This window comes from Osmerus mordax, chromosome 6, assembly GCF_038355195.1.
Source record: "Osmerus mordax isolate fOsmMor3 chromosome 6, fOsmMor3.pri, whole genome shotgun sequence".
Lineage (NCBI taxonomy): Eukaryota > Metazoa > Chordata > Actinopteri > Osmeriformes > Osmeridae > Osmerus > Osmerus mordax.
In genome coordinates, this window is record NC_090055.1 from 17,040,718 (window position 1) to 17,060,048 (window position 19,331).

At 48.8% G+C, this 19,331-nt stretch overlaps 2 protein-coding genes across 2 annotated transcripts in view; one reads left to right on the plus strand and one right to left on the minus strand.

Annotated features, from left to right (window-relative positions):
- creb5b (cAMP responsive element binding protein 5b) overlaps nucleotides 1-8,011 on the plus strand; it is a 39,879-nt gene extending 31,868 nt beyond the window's left edge. The window contains exons 7-10 of the mRNA XM_067238469.1: nucleotides 3,625-3,960; nucleotides 5,671-5,898; nucleotides 6,547-6,655; nucleotides 7,854-8,011. Of these exons, the coding sequence (XP_067094570.1) occupies nucleotides 3,625-3,960; nucleotides 5,671-5,898; nucleotides 6,547-6,655; nucleotides 7,854-8,011 (831 nt within the window). The remainder of the gene's footprint in view (nucleotides 1-3,624; nucleotides 3,961-5,670; nucleotides 5,899-6,546; nucleotides 6,656-7,853) is intronic.
- Nucleotides 8,012-11,867: 3,856 nt separating this feature from the next.
- On the minus strand, nucleotides 11,868-16,097 carry cpvl (carboxypeptidase vitellogenic like). The gene is made up of 13 exons (XM_067237847.1): nucleotides 16,011-16,097; nucleotides 15,495-15,681; nucleotides 15,107-15,225; nucleotides 14,498-14,612; nucleotides 14,347-14,405; nucleotides 14,179-14,258; nucleotides 14,009-14,075; nucleotides 13,771-13,893; nucleotides 13,524-13,655; nucleotides 13,315-13,413; nucleotides 13,014-13,187; nucleotides 12,450-12,632; nucleotides 11,868-12,331 (listed from the first exon to the last, which is right to left on the minus strand). The coding sequence occupies exons 2-13, from the start codon at nucleotides 15,670-15,672 to the stop codon at nucleotides 12,233-12,235; spliced, it is 1,428 nt and encodes a 475-aa protein (XP_067093948.1). The 5' UTR covers nucleotides 15,673-15,681; nucleotides 16,011-16,097; the 3' UTR covers nucleotides 11,868-12,232.
- Nucleotides 16,098-19,331: the final 3,234 nt, after the last annotated feature.

Here is a 19,331-nt window from a genome sequence, read left to right on the forward strand (position 1 = left end):
TGCAGGGGACATAAGTCCTGCTGGAGGGGTGCTGAGCCGGCTGTAGGTAGAGACCGAGCAGGAACCTGTCCTGAACAGTCACCCCGAGGAGGAAACTGATACGGTGAGAAGCTCTCTCGCTTTGTTTTCTCCTTCTTTTTCCCTTCTCGCCCTTTTGCCTTTCCCTTCTCCCTTTCCCTATCTGGCTGGACGGTGTTGGCTAATGTTTTCTCTTTGAGCGGTTCTGTAGCTGTACAGTTGTGCTGTTGGACAGTATGCCGTAACGCTGGATTGAAACATTGCATCGAGACAGCTTTAGTTTGTGGTCGATCCTCACGTTTGTTGTTCCCTGGCTGGTCTTCCCGCTCTGGTTTTCCAACATGTCTGCTACTCAGTTTGTTGCATGATAAGGCTTATCGTTTTTTTTCCGGACGTGATTCTATCCATACCATATGTTATGGAGCAACTTGTTGAATTTAGTGTTACGCTGCCAATAAATATCTTTTGGGCGTGCTGAGTTGAAAGCTACAGTTTGTTATACTGACAGAGACACACTTGAACCTTCTGTTGGAGCTAACTGCTGTCTCCGTCCTCGAGCCTGGAGGAGGGTAAGGGCCCATGGGCCTCTGACCTGCTGCTGGGCTGTGACACTGCGCTCCTCCTCTGATGCAGTCTAATTTAATTAATAAACAGATAGCCCTGCCTGGCCAGCTGGACTCCTCAGAGCCAGGGTGATAAACGAGCTCTCTGGCCTGGCTGGCTGTGTGGAAGAGAAACTGGGAGCCATCTACTCCCCCGTACTAGCCTCTCCCCCCCCCTGCCTCTGCTCTCACTCCACCCCCAAACCCCCCACCACCCCCCCACTCCCCTGACGCCTGGCTGGCATGGAGCCAGGCAGCCCCCAGCCCCCAGACGTCCGTCTCACCCACTCTCAGAACACATTAGCTGGGCTGCAGAGCAGACATCGGTGGTGGATGGGCTGGCACATTCCACTGGGCCCTGCCCTGCCTTGCTCTGCTGTGTACTGCTCTGCTCCAAACTGCTCTTGTTCTGGCCTGCTTTGCTCTGCTGTGCTCTGCTCGGGACTGCTCTCCTCTTCTCTGCCACGGTCTTCTCTGCTCTCAACTGCTCTGCCCTGCTCCGAGCTGCTTTGCTGTGCTGTGCTCAGTTTGTCTCTGCTCTACTCTGGACTGCTCTCCTCTCCTCCCTTCTCCTCCCGTCTGCTCTCCTCTGCTTTGTCGTGGCTGGTGGGAACAGTCTGTAGATAGCCTGCTGTGACCCAGAGATAGCCCCACAGCTGCAGAGCCTGGTTGGCTGTCTCTGACAGGGGAGGGCCCACAGCTGGGTGTTGATTGACAGATGGGAGGCTCCGGGGGGGCGGGGGGGGGGGGGGGGGGGGGGGAGGTGTGTGTATGGCTCGCCCAGACTCAGATGACACCCTCACACACACACATGGAAGATGTCCCTGTCAGCGCGGGGAAACACGGCTGAGCTCTGATACTGGCTCCTGTCTGTCTTGCAGCACAGGAAGTGTGGGAATAATTCCGATTGGACACGTTATTGCTTTGTTGTTGCGCCGCGATGTCTGTAAGTAGATGATTCCCCCCCAAAATCTGCGTATTGAGAGAGACAGGGGAAGGAGGGAAGAAGCAGGCCTGCCACCCCCCCCCCCCCCCCCCCCCCCCCAGACCCCCGTCCTTGGGGTCAGGGAGCTATCTGTCTGGTCTCCAACCTGACCTCCTTGGTCACACAGGGTCAGGCTACTGGGACTGTGGTCAGAGTATGACAGGATGATAACTGTACTGTGAAGCTTGATAGAGGCACTGTGACGAGTTGGTGGTTGGAGTATGACAGTGTGTTTATACTGTGAAGCAGAGTGGGTAGGGAGGGTATGAGAGTATGGTGGATTTAAAGTGGTGGTGGATTTGAATGAGGAAAAGTTGTAGAAGTTAGTCGTTGTGTAGAAGTGAAGAATACTGTCTCCATTGTGTCATTCTAAGTTTAGATAACATAAACAAAGAGTATCCAGTGCACAAACGAGGACATTGTTTCTACCTGGGGACTACAGTGCTATTTTGGTCTGAGAAGCAGAAACTGCAATCTGGCCAAAACAGGCTCGACAGGGTGATGGTTTCACTTTGCTGGTTTCATGTCAGACTCGCTGTATCGCTGGGCCAGTTTGAACGGCAAATTCTTGTCCCTCATTCCCTCTGCTCTGCGTCAGGCCTTGACAGATGTATGGCCTAAATAGTGTGAATGTGTTTTTTATTTGTTTTCCGTCTTGATGCCTCATCCTTTATCCTGGACAGGTTTCCACTGAAGTAGAGAGGGAGGTATGTTGTGTGTGTGTGGGGGGGGGGGGGGTCTGCAGAGGGTGGTGTGGGAGAGGACAGAGAGGGATGGGCGGGGTGGAAAGAGGACGAGGGAGGGAGAGGGGGGTGGGGTGGTGGGGAGGGGCGGGGCGGCTGATGTTTTGCTCTGGTTCAGAGCGGTGATCCAGGCCAGCTGTCTGCCGTTCCCTGTGGGAATCATGAATGTGAAGGTTGTTAAAGATATGGAGCCCTGGACACTGCCTGGACTGACTGACAGCAGCTGGGAGGAGGAGGGGGTTGGGCAGGGGGGTGGGGGATGGAGAGAGGGAGGGAGGGAGGTACAGACAGAGAACGTGAGAGGGAAAGGGAGCGAGCTGGAAACGGAAAGGAAAACGAGAGGAGAATGGAAAACAAAGTAGAATGGAATACATGGTTGAGCGGCAGACAACTAAACCTTTGAACTGAATAGACTGATGGGATTAGTAAGTGTGCTTTTATAGCTATAATGAACACCTCAGAACACGAGAGTCCACTGAGGAGAAGCCCGTCGACTCAAAGAAATTGACGCAGAACGGCACACCTTTGAGAAAGAAGCAGCACCAAACGGCATCAATCATAGTAGCTGTTGCAGACTCAACACTCTCTCCAAATGTTATTCCAGAATGAAATCGGAACAGAAAAATGAATGGGTGCAGACATAGCTTTTTTATTATGTCTGAGTCGGTTTTCAACATCTCGGGCCTGCAGACATATTTTGGCATTGCTGTGTTTGGGTAATGGCTTTTTTACAGTCCTGGGGTCTGTCTTCAAGTGATGCCCAGACTAACAGACAGTTGAGGAGTGGTGGGCCTGGTAAACCCAGTGGGAACAAGCCAGCACCTTGAAATACGCTGCCCTCCGTGGTCTCCCTGCCAGAGACGACTCCTCACAGAATCCTCAGTGACCACACGGTTAAAGCAACAAACCTCCGAGTAAACAGAGGGGAGCCAACCTGAGGCTGGGGAGGCCAAGGCTGGGACGGAGGCTTAGTTAGAGGCAGAGGCCGGAACAGAGGCTGAGGCTGATTCTGGGGCTGCAGCACTGAGAGACTGGAAGGACTGAGTGAGCAAGTGATTAGAGAAGGGAGCAGGGAAAGAGAAAGGAAGTCAGGTCAGTCCGAATTCTCTGTTTATTGTTATTTTGACATTTGCGTCGATTTATTGAGGCGTCGGGTCCACTCTACCTGCAGCCAACTGACACTATGATCTATATGAGAAACAGACCAACCTATTCCTTCAGTAGTAAATGACGCTGAATGTGACAGATGGTAAACGATCCCCATTTCTCTCCACAGAGGCTGAAAGCTGCACTCGCGCACCACCCGGGAACCATCGCCAACGGCAACATGAACACCATGGGTCACATGATGGACATGATGTCATCGCGGCAGGAGCAAGGGGGCCACCACCACATGCACTCCCACCCTCACCAGCACATGCAGGGCCCTCCCCACGGCTACCAGCACCACGCCCACCACCACCACAGCCACCCCCAGGGGCACGGCCAGGGAGGGCACCATCACCACCCCCAGGGACACAACCCCCACCACAACTCCCACCAGCCTCACCTCCACCCCGGCCACCCGCACCAGACCTCCCCCCACCATGGGATGCACTCCGGAGGATCACAGGTGAGCCAATCAGGAAAGAGGATCACATCCCACAAGTAGATGGCAGGAGCTCCTCTCTTCCCACCCAAAACCACCCCATGTTTCGCAGCTTACAAATCGGTAGCCGCTAAAACCACTTGTTTAGTCCAAATCGCCTACTCTACTCTACCAAGACCCAGGGCAGACACTGGTTCAGAGGCCTCTTACATAGACCATCAAACAGACAGTCATTAGTGGTCTAAAGTCAATTGGGCAGCGGTGGATATGGCCGTACATTCCAGATTCACTGTAAAACACTGGTCAAACACACTTTCCTTTGCCATGGCCGGACTGCCAAGTGGTTTCCTGGCAGCGGGCTCTAGGGTCAGTTTTTCCTGTTAGGCTGGTCAGCCACAGGTCAGAGTCAGGGGCCCGCCATGGACGCAAAGGTCACAGAGAGGTCGTAAACTGCCGGCTGTAAAAGGTTTGCAGGGCTCTCATTTGGAAAGTGCGACCCACGCCCTGACTCCTCCCGACTCGGCCTGGCTGCCGTTAAGCGGTCACAACACGGTCCAGGTGTCTCAGGGCAGGGTGGGTTTAACAGCCGTGGTTCTGGTGAGTGGTCAGCCTTAGTTTTATACTGCAGCCTCACACTGTACTCAATGAGTCTTTTAAGGTGTCGCTGCAGTACGTACTTAGAACTGACAATGTGATATGAGTCAACATCTACTGATGATAGATGCTGCGTTAAGTTATCAGACATCCCGATGACGGTCAATTTGAGGTCCGTCAATTCTAATATCCCCCGTTTGTATTTGAGGACTTGACAGTCACTAAGGATCTAGATGTGCGTTCCAAATGAACCATTAAAGCGTTGGAATAACACCCAGTGTATACACAGCAGCCATCAAAGCAGCTTGGGTTTTCCAGATCCTCGTAAAAAAATAAAAAATAAATGGTAACGATCTGAAGCCTGAAAACACTTGACCTTGCCAAGTAAACGTCAGGATCAGTCAGCGGGCATTGGCCTGTAGAAACGGGCCTTTTGACTGGGCGTCTTGGAGCGTTAGTCTGAGTGGAAGTGGGCGGTGGAAAAACGGTGCCCTGACACCTCTTTAACAAGGCGGACAGGCCAGTGAATCAGCCCTCTCTCTCTCTGGATCCCGCCGCACACAGACCAGGCCAGCAGGGAGTGGGGCTGGGGCACGTGTTGTTTTTAGGGAAGTCCAGACACGGAGGGGCTGCCTGCAGGAGGTACTGGACTGTATGGATGCTTGTTCAGTGGGGGGCTCAGTGGACAGGTGACTGGCTGCTCCCCAGGCCTGTCAGGCTGAGAGCGTGTCTGGCTGCAGGGCTGGAGATGGAGGCATGAAGAAGGCAGACCAGACCATGTTAGGGACACACCATGGAATGAACATCCAGATGAATTGAGTTTGATTGGCAAATATTCCTATACCAAATGGTTCAAATGGTTTGTTTACTGTAACATGTTGTATACACTTATATCAGATACCTGGGAAATTTGACACATTATCCAAGAATGAGGGCTGTGGGTTGGTTTAGGTGCAGTTCTATGGGCAAATGTGAAGCCATCTGTGACATTTAATTATATAAAGAGGCTTTTCAAATTCAATTTGATTTGATTATAATACAAATTTCCATTTCAAGCATTTTCTGGAATGTACAACAGAGCCCAATCAGAGACGTGTATGTGAGCTTGACCCCTGTGACCTCTGTCTCCCTGGGTTACAGATGTCCCCGGCAGCACAGCAGATGCAGCCCACGCAAACCCTGCAGTCTCCACCCCCCAGCGGTGGGCGCCGCAGACGGGTGGTGGACGAGGATCCAGATGAGCGGCGACGGAAGTTTCTGGAGAGGAACCGGGCGGCGGCCACGCGGTGCCGACAGAAGAGGAAAGTGTGGGTGATGTCCCTGGAGAAGAAGGCTGAGGAGCTCACCCAGACCAACATGCAGCTCCAGGTATAGAACCACTGGGTTTGAAGCTCTTCTGATTCTGATTCAGATCTTATCAGCGTTGGAAGAAGTGGATAGAATGTTCTGAGGGTTCTGTTCCTGAAAGTACACCCTCTTCCACTGACACCCCTACCTTGGAAAACACCTTCCAAACCAAAGTGTTTCTTTTTTGTATCCGTTCATCTAGAACCCACAGAGATTTTCACAAATGTTCCTGATTTGTTTGTTGTTCTTTTAGTCTTTGATAGAGAATAAATGAATGCTCTCTGGCACGGTCCCAGTCATGTGAATGGGCTTGCATTGGTTCAGAGACAGCTCACCCACTGTAGCGATGCTGAAATCAGAAATCAAAAGCTTTGAACCCATACAGTTTCACTTTTTTAGTTAAATGTTTTTCAAAATACATTTCTGATAAATATCTTATCTCAATCTCTGGTATGAGTCGTATGGCATTTGTAATTTACTTAAATGTAGTCAGAAGTCAGACAAATTATCATGAGGTTGGCAAGAAAAACATCAACCAAAATTTCCCAACCAAACCGACTCTGTAAACCGCATCATTCACGTGTGTTGATGGCAGTCATGCTCAGTGTTGCTCATGAGTTCCTCTTAACCCAGTTGTGATGTGTGTGTGTGTGTGTGTGTGTGTTTCAGAACGAGGTGACCATGCTGAAGACAGAGGTGACCCAGCTTAAGCAGCTTCTCCTTACACACAAGGACTGTCCCATCACCACTATGCAGAAAGATTCCCAAGGTTACCTCAGTGAGTAGCCCGCTGCCTCAACACACACACACACACACACACACACACACACACTCAGCCAGGCGAACGCACTCTCTCATCAGTGTGCCTTGCTGTGTCACCACCATGCAGACAACCCTGCATAGGTGCTTCACTAGTTCCTCCTGTCAAAGGAGACGGCCAGAGTCAGGCTGGCCGAGGGAGGCAGTTGTGAGGCAGCCCAGCCTTGGCCGCCCTGCCCTGTCCCCGGGTCTGGCTCTCTCGCTCTCCGCAGGCACGTCCTCCTGACATATGGAGGGACCCACTGAGCCTGCGTGGCCAGGCTGGACCCTCGCTGCTCTGTGGCCGTGGGGACGGTGGGACTGGACCCGGGCTGGGAGCTGGCCCTCTGGGTCCCCACACGAGGCCCTGTGATGTTTTATTTCCGCCAGAGGGGTGCAGAGCGGACCGCAGGGGGTGATGCTCGGCTTCCGTGGGTGGAAGACATCACCGCACGGCGCCCGTCCAAACTCCCCGTGTTCTTCCCAGGCTCCCGCTGGTTATTGGACTGTTCTGCTGATTACATCAGAGCCACACCCCTCAGATATGGATATGGGCGACATGTGACATTTCCATGTAATTAGGACAAGGCCCCTCCCTGTGCGGCTTCAGACGAGGAAAATCAGGCTCACTTCCCCCTGAGAGAAAGGCTCCTTTATAGGGGAGAGACAGGGCAGAGCTGCCACCGGCCTGGGAGGGACTCAGACTCTGGTGGCCTTGTCTGTGTGCTTGTCACTGCTAGCACGATGGAAATCAATCAAAGTTTCTTTTTTTTTTCAGGGGTGACTGATTCACTTTTTCAGTTTTCTATTAGTCGTTGATGGTTTTTTACATAGAAGTTGACGTTGTATGTGAGACTAAATCCATTGTATTATACTGTACAAATACAAATGTAACAAATATATTTTTGGTAATAATAAAAATGTCTTTTAACTGTGACTAATTTGAGTGTTTTTTTAGATTAGAATAATAATAATGTTTTTGATCAGAAAGATGTCAGTGTTTGAGATTGTTGTCATTCATGTACCATAGTTTGAAATGACCATGACCAACTTTGAGTACACAAACCTCTCTCTCTCTTTCTCTCTCATCCATCCTATCTCACACACATAGTTTTCACACACACACACACATACGCAGGTGGTCCCCTCCTCAGTGATCTGTGTGGTTGTGTCCTCAGGTCCAGAGAGCAGTCCGGCGAGCAGCCCTGGAGCCCCTGCGTGCTCCCAGCAACAGGTCATCCAGCACAACACCATCACCACCTCCACCACAGCAGTAGGGGGCGGCGGTGTGCACGGCCAGCCCAACCACCGCACAGACATCAACCCCATCCACTAGAGACGAGGGACCAGAGAGACTCGCCCCCCCCCCCCCCCCCCGAGGCTGTCGTTCGACCATGCGCTGCCTCCTCCTTCAGGACCCATCAAGGGAAAACCTCGGAAGCCTGCGAGGCTGCTCTTTATACAGTAGCTATGTATTTTTATAGACCTTATTAACTCATTAATGTCCGTTTTTTGTCTGTCTCTTTGTCCGTTTTTTTTTTTTTTTGGTCTTCTGAGTTGTCCTGTCTACTTTGTATCCTGCGTCGGTTGTTATTTGTACTTCGCTAAAAAGGGAGTTCGGCTGATTGCGCAGCGTTAACCCGTGTGACCCTGCTGTTGTTGTTGTTGTGTAATACCTTCGGTACTAGACGAACAGGCGTCCGAGCTGGTGGAACCGCGGCAGGAGCTCGAGCCTCAGAACGCTGACCCTCCGTGACCCCGCCCCACCCCTCCGCCACCTACTCCTCCGTGTGACTGAAGCATGGGTGTCATAGACCCAGTATGTGTCAGATGCGCTGATCACAATGTGTGTGACGGTGTTCTGACTGTTTTAAGGTGTGTTTATCAGAGGGAGTATATGAAGGTTTCTGCCTCCGGGCTGGTGGTTTTGTAACCGAGTTGAACTGTTGCCATGATATGTTTTTAATGACAGGAAAACAGGCTGGCGTTTTTATATTGAACTTAGCTCTTTTTTCTAGATTGGTTCTTGACTGTTAACTGTCATTGGTATTCTGAGAGTCTTTTGAATGAACAAAAAACATGATGCTAAAAAAATATACCATATGATCAAATGGAAGCAATACGACATCTCAGTATTGATCATGTCCCATACAGAACCAGCACTGCATAGCAAAGCCAGTGTGGCTGTATACTGTTGGGATGTGCTTTGCTGTTACAGCCATATTGCTCTGCACTGTGATATCACCTAGGCAGCTGAACGGGTTAGACCAAACTCCTCTGCTCTTCAGGACCAATAGAAGCTTTATCTGAAGGAGGCCTCTCTCTCTTTCACTCTCTTTCTCTCTCTCTCTTTATCTTCTTCCTCTCTGTGTTCTCTCTGCCTCTGTTCTCTCTCTCTGTGTGTGTGTTACTGCTTTTAGGATCCAGTTCTCAGGATTCAGTGGCAGATTCCAAACGACCATAACATTCCAATGTGTCTGTGTTCTGTCCTCTTCCTGCCTGTTCTGCCTCAGTGGTGGAGTTCAGATCAGGCAGCAGACAGACATGGAGAGAAATGAGCTGGAATATCAGGTCAGATTTGACCGATAGCATAGTTAGTCTGTCAGTGTAATGGAGAAAGATTGAATGATGAGATTTTATTTGTTGTTTTTTTATCCCACAATTGGCATTTAGCACTGTACTATTTCTAAAATATCTGCAGCTCAAGCCTACTGTACGCTTTCCAAATGTCACATAGTGCCTGAATTACTCTCAATGTTATGTATTACCATATGCAAGAGTATATTAATTGTTTCATACTGTACATTGTCTTACTATTGACTTAACCATTGAACAAACAAACCCCTAACATGTTGTTTCAAAGTCTCTGCGTTGCATGGATCTGCACAGTGTGTCAGCTGAAGCTTCAGTCAGTTCTTGTTTTCCACACAAAGGCAGAGCCAGCTGACCAGAGAGGAAAATACTGACCCCCCTATTTGACCTCTGACCTGTCTGTCCACGTAGCTTTCCTTCAAGCAGGTTGCGATGCATCACTCCCTCTCTCTCTCTCTCTCTCTCTCTCTCTCTCTCTCTCCATCTCTCTCTTAACCCCAGCATGCTTTGACTAAACTCTTCCAGCAGTGAAGCTGCATCCTTTCTTCTGTGTGGATCCCTACAGCTGAGAATGTTGGAACTTGTAGGTTCCCATTGATCAATGTGTTTTTCAGACTAAGCGAGACCACAGAGCTGTCTATGCACTTTGTCCTCTGGGATGCCAGAGGGTAGAATAGCCATATTGAGGTCTCAGAGATCTCAGCGATCCCCATTCACACACCAGCGAGACACTGACCGTCGTCAGCTCTGTAGAGACTGCTTTGCCTTGACTGTGCCTAATGTGTGTCGCACGTGTACCTGAACGAGGAGAAGCAGAGAGCCCGGAGTTCAAATCCCAGACTGTAGCCTTTGTCCTTGGGATAGGCTCAACAAGAGACTCTTAAGCTTTAAAAAGTGATCTGTCAGTTCTTGACTGTCCTTCTAATCTGTACCACAAGGCAAAATCCCAAATGTCAATTTTGCTCACTGTGTGACGTTTGACCGACAGCATTAGGTGAACTGGAGACTCTCTCTTATACTCTGGGTGTTGCAACATTGTTTTAGAAAATGCAATTTTAAGGTCTTATGTAATTCTCGGGCCGAAGTGTTTGTGTTACTGAGGGAACGAAAAGTTTAGATTCTCTTTAAAAGGGCTTCCTTCTAAGAACCTTGGGAAAACACCTTCAAAACGCTTGCCTTATTTCGTCAACTTGTGGCTCCTATTCAGAAAACGTTTGAACCGTTCTTCTGAATCAAACATGCATGCATGGGAAAATATGACATTGACCTCAAAGCGTATTCAACTGGAATTTTTTATGAAAATGTTTTCTTAGGCATAATGGTATCTAGACTTTGGTTTTGACAGTAGACACAGGTTGTGCGATAAGGAAACGTGAGCTTTGTCTACTGTAAAGACACTTTCAGGGCAGGTTGAGGGAGTGAGAAACTAAGTGGGTGTGTGTGCCTACACATTAATGAAAGTATAAATGTATCATTTTGAATATAAAACTATAAATATTGTATAGAATGTCATTCATTTCTGTAATCTTGTACATGTAAGGCAACCACCTTTCTTTTTGAAAGGAGTAAATGTTTGGTACATGTATGTAAATAATGTTTGCATAGCACTTGCATCCTTTCATTGTGTGTCAAGGAGAATTTTGGCGCTTGCATACATTGTGTCTGTTCTATGTCATGAACTGATGAGAGCACTCTTGCCTGCAAAACTTTGTACATTTTTGTGTCTCTTACAGCATTGTCTTGTCTTTGTTGTTTTGCATTTGTACAGATGTGAAATATCACTGCAGCTACTTTACAGTATGAAAATAAAGCACTTGTTCTGTAAAATAACACAACCGACATGTTTCAACCTAACTAATACAATTATTTATAATAGATTAGAAATTGTCATAATATAATTATACAATTGTGGATGTTGCTGAATCAACAGTCTAAGGTAAGAATGTGCTGTATGTGCTGAATGCAAGAAAAACAATCCTCATGTTAAATTAATGATCCACCTATTCTTTCATACAACACAGATCTCTGATTGTTCATTAAAATGTTGTTTGTTTAAACGATCTATATCAACCATCAAATATTGAATTGTCTAGACTCCTAAATTGATGCCTAATGAAATAACAAGGTGGTGTACCATGGTACTTGACAGAGTCCCAACATTTATGTGGAGCAGACGATGTCACAATGCCAAACCGCCCCAGATAATAGAACAGTGTTCCAGCCTCTGTGTTTGAGAACAGTCTAGTATCCTGTAGTGGGCTGACTGACTTAATGTCTTTGTTAGAGATGATCTCCAAAGATTAAAAGGAGTTTCTAGGGAGATAGGGAGGTTCTAAATGATGCTGTAGAATGCCTCAGTTGGGCTGCATCCTGGGTTCATATACATGATGCTATTTTCAGGAGACTGGCAGCACAGTGATAAGAGAGTGTATGTCTACACAGGAATAACGTTTAATAATGCATACTGTTGTGGTTTTCACAACCACGCTCTACAGTATGTCTTGACTTGCTCATAGCAAATACAGTATCAATACTTGTGCATTGCCATACTAGGATCACTAGTGACCTCTGGTGTACATAAAGAGAACTTAAAAATTGTTCAGTGTTGATAAATTTGTTCTTTTATTTTATTGATAACAAAGCATGTCAACCTTGTCATTAAAAAATATATTGATCATGTGCAACAGTCTTTCCCCACCCAGTACCCTTTTAAAACATACAATCAAAATGTACTCAATTCAGGCACATCCAAAGAACAGAGAGCCTAAATGTTAATTTGCAGAACAGGCCATTGAACAGCATTTACTGATTTCTCAATCTGGAGGCAAAGGAGGATGTGTTGATTCACCACGCTTATTTTGGGTGTGAAATGACAACGTACGAAATCATGTGCTACTGCTCTTCCTGACATGGCGTTTAATTAACGGAGGAACTCAGATCCACCGTGTTCCTGTGCAGTCCCACCTCAGGACCAGCCCTGCGTCGAGAGGAACCTGTCAATCATGTCGAACGACCTCTCCGGTTGGTCGTACGGCAGGATGTGTCCTCCCCCGCGTATGATCACCTGTGAGACGAGAGCATCGTGGAGACGCCAGATGTCACGGTCAGAACGGACGACGCTATAAACTAGTGCTGGTGGCTCAGGCACCAAGCCAGGCTACAAACACCACACATCCACCCACCTGGTAGAACTCTCCCACTTGACGGACGTAGCCGGCTACCTCCGTGTCGGTGGGCTGGATCTTCCAGTGGAAACGCGGAGCCCTCTTGTACTCCTCGGCGCCGGTCCAGTTCACCGTGGGCAGGAACCGCTCCGTCAGGGGGGCCGCCACGATCACGTCCAACTGGCCGCTGTAGATCAGCACCTGGGTAGAGACAAAAGATAACGCAGGAGGGCTTTCAGTGATGCTGCCGGGTCGCGGTTGGTCTCTGGACTCGGAGGAGCTGGAGAGAGAGCCGCTAATGCTATATGGCTCGCGAGCCATTTTCAGTGCGCAGTGTGACTCTGCCTACTGTGTATCACCTCTCTGGTGTGGCTGTAATTTCTGTCAGTTTCCACCCTAAAGCACATATCGGTAGGATAGATGAGTTGGATGAATGTTAATTGGGATAAAAGCTCAATTAATTCATGTAGTTGCATCACACTATATCGCAGCTCTGGATCACACAGTCCATTCCTAGGAGATATGCATTTGAAGTTTGTTTTTTCCCTGCCCGTGTGTGTGTGTGTGTGTGTGTGTGTTTACCCTGTAGTTGTCCATGAGCACGCCCAGCCAGGGCTTGATGCTCTTCATGACGTCCTCCAGCAGGTGTTTCTCCACCAGGGAGCCGTCGTGGAACGTCAAGTTCCCCACGTGGATCGAACGGCGCACGGCGGGCAGCGTCACAAACTGGGAGAAATACTCCTGGTCTTCTGGCTCCTGGACAACAGAACCGTGCGTGTGAGACCCTCACAGAGTAGTGGAGTCTGACTGTGTGGTGAGCTGGATGGAAACAAGGGTGGTCTAGAGAGACAGAGAAACAGAGTCTGGGGAGGTTTGTATTCACCTGGCACTGCATGTAGTTGTAATAGTTGGTGCAGCCCGTAGCATTCTGGAAGAAGGAGGGGTAAGGTTGCACATCTCCATTCAGCAAGCTGTCGAAGACCTGCGAGGTCGGACACATAACACGCGTAAACATCCTGTCGTATTTGACTCCCACCTGACATTCTGAGTGGCACACGCCCAGACTCAGAGAGACACCAAAGTGTCTCCTACCTCAAAGGCTTCGACCCATTTCTGCTGCTGGATGAACTGCACCCCGTTGTCTGTCTGCTGGATGACATACTCCCTCTGCAGCTCGTCCACCATGCCTGTCTGGTACAGGAAGTCTGCATAGCCACCCAGCATCTGAGACCACAAAAGCATGTACTTCGGTTTCCTGACACGCCTCGTGTTATTGTGAAGAATCAGATCAAGTCAGGTCACAATCAGATTATTCAGTGCTGGGATTGTTAAATCTTACCAGCTCAGGATCGCACAGACCATCTCCGATAGCCACACCTTTAAAGTTGATCTTCACCTTAGCTGAGGGATTGTTCTTATGGATGTAGTAACCAATGGCTGGAACATACTTTCCTGCATAGGACTACAAACATGGAGTGGAATTAAATTATGTTTGATGAAATTAAGCGAGCAAATAAAAGAGTTAAATGTAATAATAATGGGAAATAAAGTAGTAGGACAAAGAAGGCAATAATTACCTCTCCAGTGGCATAGAACTCATTGGACTGATACTCTGGAAAGATCTGGAAGAACTGGGTCAATGCGCTGAAGGAGGAAGAGAGATGGGACAACAAAAGACACAAATGCACAATCAGTGATACAAGAAGCACAGCTTGGGCCTCTACAGATGCATCTAAACTGGTCTCACCTGTAGAGATCTCTGCCGACATCATCCTGGTTCTGGGCAAAGCCTCTGTCATCGTCCGTGAAGCTAAAGCCTGTTCCTACCTTGGAAAAAACCCAATAAGGTTCACTCTATGGAGAGCTGTGTTACACCACAGCTTATTAAAGCAGTACTGCAATGTAAGACACTCACTGGATTGTCAATGTACACAACCGAGTATCTAGATGTCCAAGGATAGTCTCTGAAGCCCACTGTAAAATCCATGGCAAGCCAAAAACAAACTGTTATAAATTGGTATTAAAAGCAGCATATGGTAAATATGGTAGTAAGACTATTATGTTACCTGTAAGGTTCTTATGAACCATGTAAGGTCCATGTTCAACAAAGAGTCCAAACATTGAGGTGCCCCCTGGACCTCCTTGTAGCCACAGAAGGACTGGGGCCGTTTCTGGTGTTTCCTATAAGGAAGCAGGCACAGAGTGGATTAGAGGAACACTGCCATCTTGTGGTGAAATGAGAGAGGTGCAGACAAGTCTGTCCTGTCACTGTTTATGAGTTCTAGAAAGAGTCATTTTTATAGCTGTAAACATGCTGACACTGACAGTGGTTGGACCTTGGCACTTTGTAACACTCAGATGTATAATCATAATACAACACCAATGTACACTAGTATTCCTCACAAAATAGTGAAAGCTAGACAAACTGGTTTTTCCTTATCACTGTTGGAAGGCATGTGGGCCTGGGTAAAATGGCAGCTGCGCAGATCAGTATGTTACAGTACAGTACAGATGAGTAGTATATTATGGTAGATTACAGATCAGTATGCTACAGTACGGTAACTTATAGAAGAATACAGATCAATATGTTGCAGTACAGCAAGACCAGCATGTTACAATCCAGTGCAGATCAGTATTTACAGTGGATCTACAGTACACATGTTACAGTACAGTACCTGTGCAGGGAAGAACCAGAAGTAGAGGTTGCTGTTGTATTTCTTGTTGACGGTGAGGTATCCAGCATAACTCTTGACATTGGCTCCAGGCAGAGGTCCCACAAGACTCAACTTCCTGGCTGGAACAAAACAAGTCAGACAATAAATGTATGTTTCTACCCCAGTGTGTATGATGCATCAAATATTGCTGGTCTTGCATTTGATTCACAATTTTGTAATTCAATATTGTAAGAATCAGAATCAGAATGGGATTTATTCGCCATGAAAGTTTGCACAGAGGAGCTTGACAACAACCATGACACAACATGGAGGAGGTTACTGTACAACAGACAATGTACAACTATTGGAGATTATAGCTTAATTGTTCTGGCAGTCTACTGCAGCATACCCTCGTCGATGTTTCCCTTTTCAATGTATGGGGTGAGAAAGAGCGGCGATCCAGGGTCGGCTCCTTTGTGTTCGCTGACACGGTGAGATTTTCGGCAGAAAAAACTCGAGCATCCCCTTGACTGCGTCGACTCCAGGACAGTCAGCAGCAGGAGAAACCTCAGCGTTTCCTTCAACATTCTGACAGACTAGTAACGGGAGACAAGTTACAGAGCCTGTTGTATGTCGTTTCTGTTTTAAACATTGAAGATCATATGACCAAACTAGCCTGACGGCACTAGTCTTGACAAAATGCTACTGGGGTTCATTAACAGCACAGATGGAGACTGTGTTTTAGAAAACAGTGCTCGATACACAATTCAAGGGCGATGCTAAGTTTGTTACTTTGCGCATTCATTTACCGAGCCAAGACCACGTTATAATTGTGTAAACCATCCCATTCTGTTTTTCATTTGAAATTGGCAATGGGTTAGTTTGCCTTTAGTGAATGAACAGCATATATCTGGAATGTAAATACCTTATGAACTGGATCTAGCTCAGTTGCAGGATCTTCGGCTAAGCAAAACACTTCCCTTTGTCACATGACCATATTGATGGTTTAAAAGTCATGTGACAAATGGTCTCTTGCGCAATTGGAGGACCACATTTATTTCGTGCGTTTCCGCTTCCTAAATTTCTAGCCTCCACATGCCCTTACTCTGTGCTATGCATACACACCTTTCTGCAAGAAAACTTATAACTTGGGTTATTTACAAGTTCTAAATTCTCTGTTTATTCGTACATTTTGTACAGTATTAGAGTTTTCCACATTTTTGTAAAGCTTGTAGCCTATTTGCTATCAATAAAAAAAAAATTACGACTGAAGTATTATTCGACTGGTATACCAAATTATTCGAGATTAAATAACTCCACGTAAATATAAAACTGAAATACATTAATTTTCGATGTTATGTAGCCTATAAACAATGTGAGAATAATTGCCACATTAGCCTATAAACGCCAGTTTCACGGGACTACGGAATAAACCGAGATATGAATTAGGTGTTTTCACAAAATTAGGTTAATTAGATATGAATCATCCATAGTCTGCATGCCGCTTGCAACACAGATAACTAGGTTAACAACCCTAGCTGTCCGTGTGACTTGAATTTCATAGCATTTTTTAATAGTATCATTACTTTTTTTTGTTGAGAAACACTATCAGTACGGCATGTAATGTCAGTGGGCGAGGTAGTCATAGGTCATGACTCATGAATGTGAAATGCTATGAAGAAATACATGATTGAGAAATATAATTATTAAGACTATTTTGAAATCAATATGATAACATTGTTATAACTTATAAGACATTTTGAAAAGATTTCATAATAATGTGCAGGCCTGGGACGTGGAACGTCACCTCGCTGGCGGGAAAGGAGCCGGAGCTGGTGCGCGAGGTAGAGAAGTTCCGGCTAGATATAGTCGGCCTCGCCTCAACGCACAGCATCGGCTCCGGAACCAGTCTCCTTGAGAGGGGCTGGACTCTCTTCCACTCTGGAGTTGCCCTCGGTGAGAGGCGTCGAGCTGGGGTGGGAATACTTGTTTCCCCTCGGTTCGGCGCCTGTACGTTGGGGTTCACCCCGGTGGACGAGAGGGTAGCCTCCCTCCGCCTTCAGGTGGGGGGACGGGTCCTCACTGCTGTTTGTGCTTACGCACCAAACGGCAGCGCAGAGTACCCACCCTTTTTGGAGTCTCTGGGAGGGGTGCTGGAAAGCGCTCCTCCCGGAGATGCCCTCGTCCGCCTGGGGGACTTCAATGCTCATGTGGGCAATGACAGTGAGACCTGGAGGGGCGTGATTGGGAGGAATGGCCCCGCCGATCTGAACCCGAGCAGTGTTTTGTTGTTGGACTTCTGTGCTGGACACGGCTTGTCCATAACAAACACCATGTTCAAGCATAAGGGTGTCCATATGTGCACTTGGCACCAGGACACCCGAGGTCTCAGTTCGATGATTGACTTTGTAGTCATGTCGTCGGATCTGAGGCCGAATGTCTTGGACACTCGGGTGAGGAGAGGGGCGGAGCTGTCAACTGATCACCACCTGGTGGTGAGTTGGCTACGATGGTGGGGGAAGACGCCGGTCAGGCCTGGCAGGCCCAAACGTAATGTGAGGGTCTGCTGGGAACGGCTGGCAGAATCCCCTGTCAGAAGGAGCTTCAACTCCCACCTCCGGGAGAGCTTCGATCATGTCTCGGGGGAGGCCGGGAACATTGAGTCCGAATGGGCCATGTTCCGGGCCTTTGAAGACCTCCTTAATCCCACCAACACGCGTTCCGATGTGGAGGCAGAGTCTGGGGACATTGGGGGGGGCACTTCTATCTCTGGGGCTGAGGTCGCCGAGGTGGTTGAAAAGCTCCCTGGTGGCAGGGCCCCTGGGGTGGATGAGGTCCGCCCGGAGTTCCTTAAGGCTCTGGATGTTGTAGGGCTGTCTTGGTTGACACGACTCTGCAACATCGCGTGGACATCGGGGACAGTGCCTCTGGACTGGCAGACCGGGGTGGTGGTTCCCCTCTTTAAAAAGGGGGACCGGAGGGTGTGCTCCAACTTTAGGGGGATCACACTCCTCAGCCTCCCTGGGAAAGTCTATTCAGGGGTTCTGGAGAGGGGGGTCCGTCGGATTGTCGAACCTCGGATTCAGGAGGAGCAATGTGGTTTTCGTCCTGGCCGTGGAACTGTGGACCAGCTCTATACCCTCGGCAGGGTTCTGGAGGGTGCATGGGAGTTCGCCCAACCAGTCTACACATGTTTTGTGGATTTGGAAAAGGCGTTCGACCGTGTCCCTCGGGGGCTCATGTGGGGGGTGCTCCGGAGTACGGGGTACCGGACTCCCTGATCGGGGCTGTTCGGCCCCTGTACGACCGGTGCCAGAGTTTGGTCCGCATTGCCGGTAGTAAGTCGAACTTATTCCCAGTGAGGGTTGGACTCTGCCAGGGCTGCCCTTTGTCACCAATTCTGTTCATAACTTATATGGACAGAATTTCTAGGCGCAGCCAGGGCGTTGAGGGGGTCCGGTTTGGTGACCTCAGGATCGGGTCGGTGCTTTTTGCAGATGATGTGGTCCTGTTGGCTTCATCGGGCCGTGACCTTCAGCTCTCACTGGAGCGGTTCGCAACCGAATGCGAAGCGGCTGGGATGGGAATCAGCACCTCCAAATCTGAGGCCATGGTTATCGACCGGAAAAGGGTGGAGTGCAATCTCTGGGTCGGGGAGGAGATCTTGTCCCAAGCGGAAGAGTTCAAGTACCTCGGGGTCTTGTTCACGAGTGAGGGAAGGATGGAGCGTGAGATCGACAGGCGGATCGGTGCGGCGTCCGCAGTGATGCGGGCTCCTACGCTCACCTATGGTCACGAACTGTGGGTAGTGACCGAAAGAACGAGATTGCGAATACAAGCGGCCGAAATGAGTTTTCTCCGCAGGGTGTCCGGGCTCTCCCTTAGAGATAGGGTGAGAAGCTCGGTCATACGGGAGGGGCTCAGAGTAGAACCGCTGCTCCTACGCGTCGAGAGGGGCCAGTTGAGGTGGCTCGGGCATCCGATAAGGATGCCTCCTGAACACCTCCCTGGTGAGGTGTTCTGGGCACGTCCCACTGGGAAGAGGCCCCGGGGAAGACCCAGGACACGCTGGAGGGACTATGTCTCTCGGCTGGCCTGGGAACGCCTCGGGGTCCCCCAGGAAGAGCTGGTGGAAGTGGCCGGGGAGAGGGAAGTCTGGGCCTCCCTGCTTAGGTTGCTGCCACCGCGACCCAACCCCCGGATAAGCGGAAGATGATGGATGGATGTGCAGGCCTACCTGACGCTA